Genomic DNA, 6151 nt, shown 5'->3' with positions numbered 1-6151 from the left:
TTTTCAGTTTTTTGGATGAATTTTACAAATATTGCACATGTCCTGGTCACATTTAACCCCGGAATCAAAATAAATAAATGCAAAATAGTATTATGCATAAAGATAATTAAGCCTTCTTTTAGCATCATAAGGATTTTGTTGCATTTTTGTCACAATGAAGCACTTTTTATCCAAAATGCGCTAATAAATTATGCATAAAAGCATTTACACATAATAGTATTTTGTTATATAATATAGTAAAAAAAAGAGAGAGAGAGAGAGAGAGAGAGAGAAATCCACTGAGAATTAAAAACAAAACTCGGCCATTATAGTAATTAATTTTTTGATAAATGTGCCGAATTGTTATAAACGTAATGTCACAAAATAAACTAATGGTCTAATTAGGCTTCCTTTATTATATGCAGAATGTATTTTATTTATTTATTTTTATACTCTATCCTCCAGTGTTGAGTGTAATACTGTGCCTTGTCACTCCTCACATTTGTTTTTAAATGCTACTGTATGTGCAATGAAACGTTTTCTAAATGAAGTCACACTCCATTTGTTCTTTGTGTTTGTTTCTTGTTGTGTCTGTGAGAGTCATTAAGATCCATTTATTTCATAGTAGCGGAGGAAGTACAGGACATGAAGGACTAGCAGAGCTTCTAGTGTATTGCACAATATTACAGTGGTGTGCATTTGTAGCTGTGACTGTGAGTGTATGGATGCGTAGGATACAAACACATTCTTTATAAGAAAAAAACAGGAAATCAATGTCATTATCACAAAATAAATTGGCTGACTGTACATTATCTAACTTGTTACACAGCTGCTTCCCAAATAAATGCATATGGACATGTTGATTTGAGTTAAAATGATGTGAGAAGTATTTTGAGTGATATTACAGATAGAAGACAATCACAGCTATATGTAGGTTTCACGCAACGGCCGTAAACTATATATTTAAATAGTCGTAATATTAAATGATTTGACTGCACCTGTTGACCAATCAGAAAAAGTACCTCTGTGGTAGTACCTCATAATAACTAGTGCCTGCTTATACACCTTTATATAGTCACCGCTCATCGCACAGTGTTTTATATGCCATTGTAAACGAAGTAGCCAAAGATCACAAGAGCAACAAGTTCATAGATTATCATGATTTGTATTTTACCTTTCATAGAAGTTTAAAAACTGCCCATTTACTGTTTCATTTTTTCATCAGCATATCGAACAAAGTGAACAATCTCATATCCTTGACCAAAATGTGCTTAGTTTCTGTCAGTCCTTGAAGGATTTAGTAAGTTTGATCAGTGTTGTGCAGCTGTTTAATGTCTTTAAAGTTTCTGAATGCAGTTCTTCCTCACACCGGTGGAGTCTGCAGAATAAACATGTGCTCTAATCTGTGCAGAAGTCTGTTTGCTGCCCTCATTATAGATTAAAGTACTTTTTTAAATGTAGGCTAATTTAAATTAGCCTATTACATGTTTTTTACTGATTCATCCCATAATAATGAAAGGAACTTGACGAGAATCAGACTTATGTAATTTTTTAACATATTTTTCTTGAATCGTTATTTGCACTGCCTTATACAAGAAATAAATAAGAAATAATTATAATAAATAAATAAAAAAGATCAATATAAAAGTATTTATTTCTGGAAAGCCTGTAAGTAGTAATCCAGGATCCAACATCTCAACAAATCTTTTTTTGGCTTATTATTAGACTGAAATTGCAAACCTGAAGACATAGTTACACAAAATTGGAATTAAAACGCAAAACATTTAAAAACAATATTGAAGATCATAAAAAAGCAGTGTAGAAAAGTAAAAAATAAATAAAGAAAAATAAGATTAATCTAACTAATAAAAATGTTTAAAATAAATAAATGAAAACATGATTAAAATAAGTTTAAAATACATTAATTTAAATAAAATGTAATTTAAACAAAAAAATAACTAAAAGCATTAGCTTAAAATAAATAAGATTTCTTTAAATAAATAAAAGTATTAAAATCAGTGTAACGTAGTACGATTAAACTTAGTAAATACATAAATAGATTTAAAATAAAATATTACAAATTAATTTAAATAAATAAAATGCTTATATGATTAAAATAAATAAATAAATAAATGTATCTATTTGATCAAAATGTTTTTTAATTCAAAATAAATACATGAATGCTTTGAATTTGCACCTGCAAAATTGCAGTGAGTAAAAAAAGCAAAACATTTCTCAAAGTATTAACTGGGTCTTCTTTATACATAAGTATATCCTATAGCTATCTTTTAAATTTTTGGAAGTCCCTGGCATGCGAATGATCATATTTTTGGGGTCAGTGTCATCTACTGTAAAAGATTGAAAAGAACTGGCCTAGTGCATATGTTTTTTAAAATAGTATACAGTATACTTAAAATGTACAAAAAGTTAGAGTTGTATTGTGTGGTCATAATTTTGACATTTTATCGTACACTATGGAAGTCATCTATAATAAGTCATCATTTACAGTTTTTTATGTCATAATTATGACAAGGTAAATTATGACAAAAATAATAATTATGACTAGACATGACTAATCCTAATACATAAAAAATTTAAATGATGACTTTTTCTTGATTTTTTTTTTCATACTTTTGAAAAGAAATTACCTCATCAATGTGACTAAACATGTCAAAATTTCGTCTTTTTATCTCATTATTATGATTTACAATAAATCAACGATTCGCTTATGTGGCGGAAATGGTCTTCCATAGTGTAGTGTGCAGCATGCAGTACGCAAATATGAACTCGTACCCCGGATGTTGATTGAGCGCGCGTGTCAGTTGTGGTTTAGCTGGTTATGGGGGACGTTCAGGTTTATTCTAACGCAGTGTTGACGTTATTTGTCCGCCACATGTGCACAGAACAACAGCATGTCGATGGACATCACGTTCCTCGGGACCGGGTCCGCATACCCGTCTCCTAACCGCGGCGCGTCTGCGCTCGTGTTGCGTACTGAAGGGGAGAGCTGGCTGTTTGACTGTGGAGAAGGAACACAGACTCAGTTCATGAGGAGTTCGCTCAAAGCAAGTCAGTCACACACTCACTGCTCTTTTAGATCAAGTTTAATTTTGAATCAGGGGTTTTATGTTTATATTTACATGATCGTCCTCTTCCTGGAATTAATCTGTCAAAAATAAGGATTTTAAAATAAACAAAGACAGATTTGAGGGCTATCAAGCTTTTTTTTCAGTCATTTACTGTGTGTAACCACTGTAAATGTAAATATTGCATTATGGTAATGAAAAAAATTGGACAGAAAATGTTTAATTGTCATGAACATACATACAGTATTTAGAAAAATCGACATGCTTTGAATTGGAATAAATAAACATCTTAATGTTCATAGTTTGGGGTGTGTATATATTTATTTATTTTTACTTTTTTTGAAAGAAGTCTCATACTCAGACTGCATTAATTTGATAAAAAAAATACAGTAATAATAGTCATTTTTCTGAATTTCTTTCAGGCAAAATCACCAAAGTGTTCATATCTCACCTCCACGGTGACCATCTCTTCGGTCTCCCTGGTTTGCTGTGCACAATCAGTCTGAACTCGAACCCTCAGCCGGATCAGCCTGTGCCCTGTGTGGACGTTTTCGGCCCGCGAGGGTTACGACACTTCGTTCGTGTGGCGTTAGAGCTGTCCAGCTCTCAGCTGCTCTTCCCGTATGCCGTGCACGAGCTGGAGCCATCGGATGAGCAGTGTCCTGTGGAGGGGCGTCTCAGTCCTGCACTGACCTCCAGCAGTGATGCGCTTCACCCACAGGAGCGTCCCGGCAGAACCATACGCCTGGACCCGCACACTGACTGCTATGACCTCGTTGATGACACACAGTTTGTGGTTAAAGCGTTTAAGCTGTATCACAGAGTGCCATCGTTCGGGTTCTCGGTGGAGGAAAGGGATCGTCCGGGACGGTTGAACACAGAGCTGTTGAAAGAACTAGGTAACCTGTTTTTTTAAAATTGGACCAATAACCTCCGTAAATGACTGGTCATTATGCCAGAATGCGAATCCATCGACATAAAAATACATTAGCCTTACTCTGTCTGTTTGTTTTATTTAGTTTCAACAAACCATATTTGTTTGTTCATGCATCGTCAGATTTGAGATAAAACGAGTTGCAAGTGCGTACCAAACCGTACTGTTCGATTCGACAGAGAACCGTTTAATATATTGCTCTGCGTCTGCGATAATGTAGTTTATATTTTTTTGAGGATATTAGAATTAGAGCCAGACCGATATATCGGCAGACCGATATTATCGGCCGATATTAGGCATTTTCTAAAATATCGGTATCGGCAGTTATAATGGCCGGTAAATGAATATTTCAAAAATAAAGTAAAAACAGACTAATCACGCTTCAACCATGTCATGAGTGTTGGAGTTGTATAGTTTGTCCACCAGAGGGCACTCTACACCGTCCCTGTTGGCAACACTCGTGTATAACGCGCCACACATCCTGAACATTTAGACATAGAGAAAAAGTATCAAACGTATTTTGTGCATAAAAGTTAGCTTTTCTTTTTACACGTTTGTGAAATCCAACGACGCCAAGTGTGTGTTGCAGACTGTCGTTCTGTAATGGATTTAGATTAGAATCGCTAAATAGTAGGTTTTAGAAGGCAGGCAGCAACTGATGATTGAAAATGGTTTGATGTAGCTTGATGGAAAGAATTTAAAAAGTGCAGATAAAGGGATAAGCAAGCTGATATTGTAATTATACGGTAGCATATAAGGCAATGTAGGGAATAATTATTTTATTTACCAGAACTTTAATATATTTGTATGTTCCTCGGTTCTGTTGTGACAATAGAAACAAGTTTCTTTTTAAAATGCATTATCATATTATTTTAGTTAAAACTCATAAATAACTACAAATATAACTAATGTTAGGGAAATCTGTTAATGTTTTGTTGCTCGTTTTTGAAATAAAAAAATAATAATAATATCGGCCGATATATCGGAATATCGGATTTTAAAACCAACAAATATTTGTATCGGTATCGGCCTTCAAAATGCTTTATCGGTCGGGCTCTAATTAGAGTTGATATTTAGGGATATATAGGGCTCTAAGCAATTGATATTTGCCATTGAGTCATTGATTGAACTGTAAGATTAAAATAAAATTGCATTTTTCATTATGTTTTGCTTTTTTTAGGGCTGTCAAACGATTAATCACGATTAATCGCATCCAAAATAAAAGTTTGTGTTTACATAATATATGTGGGTGCACTGTGTATAATTATTTTATGTATATAAATAAATACACACAAATGCTTGTATATATTTAAGAAAAAAAGATTATTTATATATAAAATATTTATATAATTTATATAAATCTATATACATGAAAATATTTCTTAAATATATACAAGCATGTGTGTGTATTTATATATATAAAATAATTATACACACACAGTGCACACACATATATTATGTAAACACAAACTTTTATTTTGGATGCGATTAATCGTTTGACAGCCCTACTTTTTTATTTTGTAGGTTTGAAACCAGGACCTCTATACGGTCGTTTGAAGAACGGAGAGTCTGTGACTCTAGATAGCGGACGTGTGTTGGCCGCCAGCGAGGTGCTGGAGCCGGCGGTGAAGGGCCGTAAGGTGTGTGTTTTCGGCGACTGCAGCGGGGCGCTGGGCGAGGGCTTTAAAAGCGCGTGTCAGGGGGCAGATGTGCTGGTGCACGAGGCCACGCTGGAGGACGGGCAGCAGGAGAAGGCGGTGGATCACGGACACAGCACTCCCAGTATGGCTGCCGCGGTGGCGCTCGCGTGCGGGGCACACACACTCGTTCTCCACCACTTCAGTCAACGCTACAAACCCGAAGCGCTGCGGCGGGACGGAGACGACGACGTGACGGAGCTGAAGAGACAAGCTGAGTTCGTGCTGCAGGGGTCGAGCACTGAGGTCATTCTCGCTGAAGACTTTCTCACGCTGCCGGTTGCACTCAAGAAGAATCTGAGGCGCTAGTTACTCCGGATGCAATTCCCAGTGGTTATATTTTAGTATAAGGAAATTAAGTTTTAATAAAGCCTGTCATTTTTCCACTCTCGTTGATTCAGAGGTGAATTCATGAATGCGTATGAGTGTATGCGTGCAGTTTAATATGAGCAGGG

General features: G+C 35.3%; 1 protein-coding gene across 1 annotated transcript; it reads left to right on the top strand.

The window, feature by feature from the left end:
• Positions 1 to 2762: 2762 nt before the first annotated feature.
• LOC120489319 (zinc phosphodiesterase ELAC protein 1) lies at positions 2763 to 6082 on the top strand. The gene is made up of 3 exons (XM_039686059.2): positions 2763 to 3048; positions 3488 to 3964; positions 5524 to 6082. Exons 1-3 carry the CDS (start codon positions 2892 to 2894, stop codon positions 6003 to 6005), a joined length of 1116 nt encoding a protein of 371 aa, XP_039541993.2. The 5' UTR covers positions 2763 to 2891; the 3' UTR covers positions 6006 to 6082.
• The last annotated feature ends 69 nt before the right edge of the window (positions 6083 to 6151 follow it).

The sequence above is a fragment of the Pimephales promelas genome, chromosome 4 (genome assembly GCF_988280905.1).
Source record: "Pimephales promelas chromosome 4, fPimPro1.hap1.1, whole genome shotgun sequence".
NCBI classification, from domain to species: Eukaryota; Metazoa; Chordata; class Actinopteri; order Cypriniformes; family Leuciscidae; genus Pimephales; species Pimephales promelas.
This window is presented reverse-complemented; position numbering and strand designations above follow the sequence as displayed.

What these genes read in the sequence shown, in the direction of transcription:
- LOC120489319 (XM_039686059.2), top strand. Translation starts at nt 2,892, where the DNA reads ATGTCGATGGACATCACGTTCCTCGGGACCGGGTCCGCATACCCGTCT. An exon ending in GAGGAGTTCGCTCAAAGCAA is followed by an intron (nt 3,049 to 3,487) that starts GTCAGTCACACA and finishes AATTTCTTTCAG; the next exon opens with GCAAAATCACCAAAGTGTTC. An exon ending in AGAGCTGTTGAAAGAACTAG is followed by an intron (nt 3,965 to 5,523) that starts GTAACCTGTTTT and finishes TTTATTTTGTAG; the next exon opens with GTTTGAAACCAGGACCTCTA.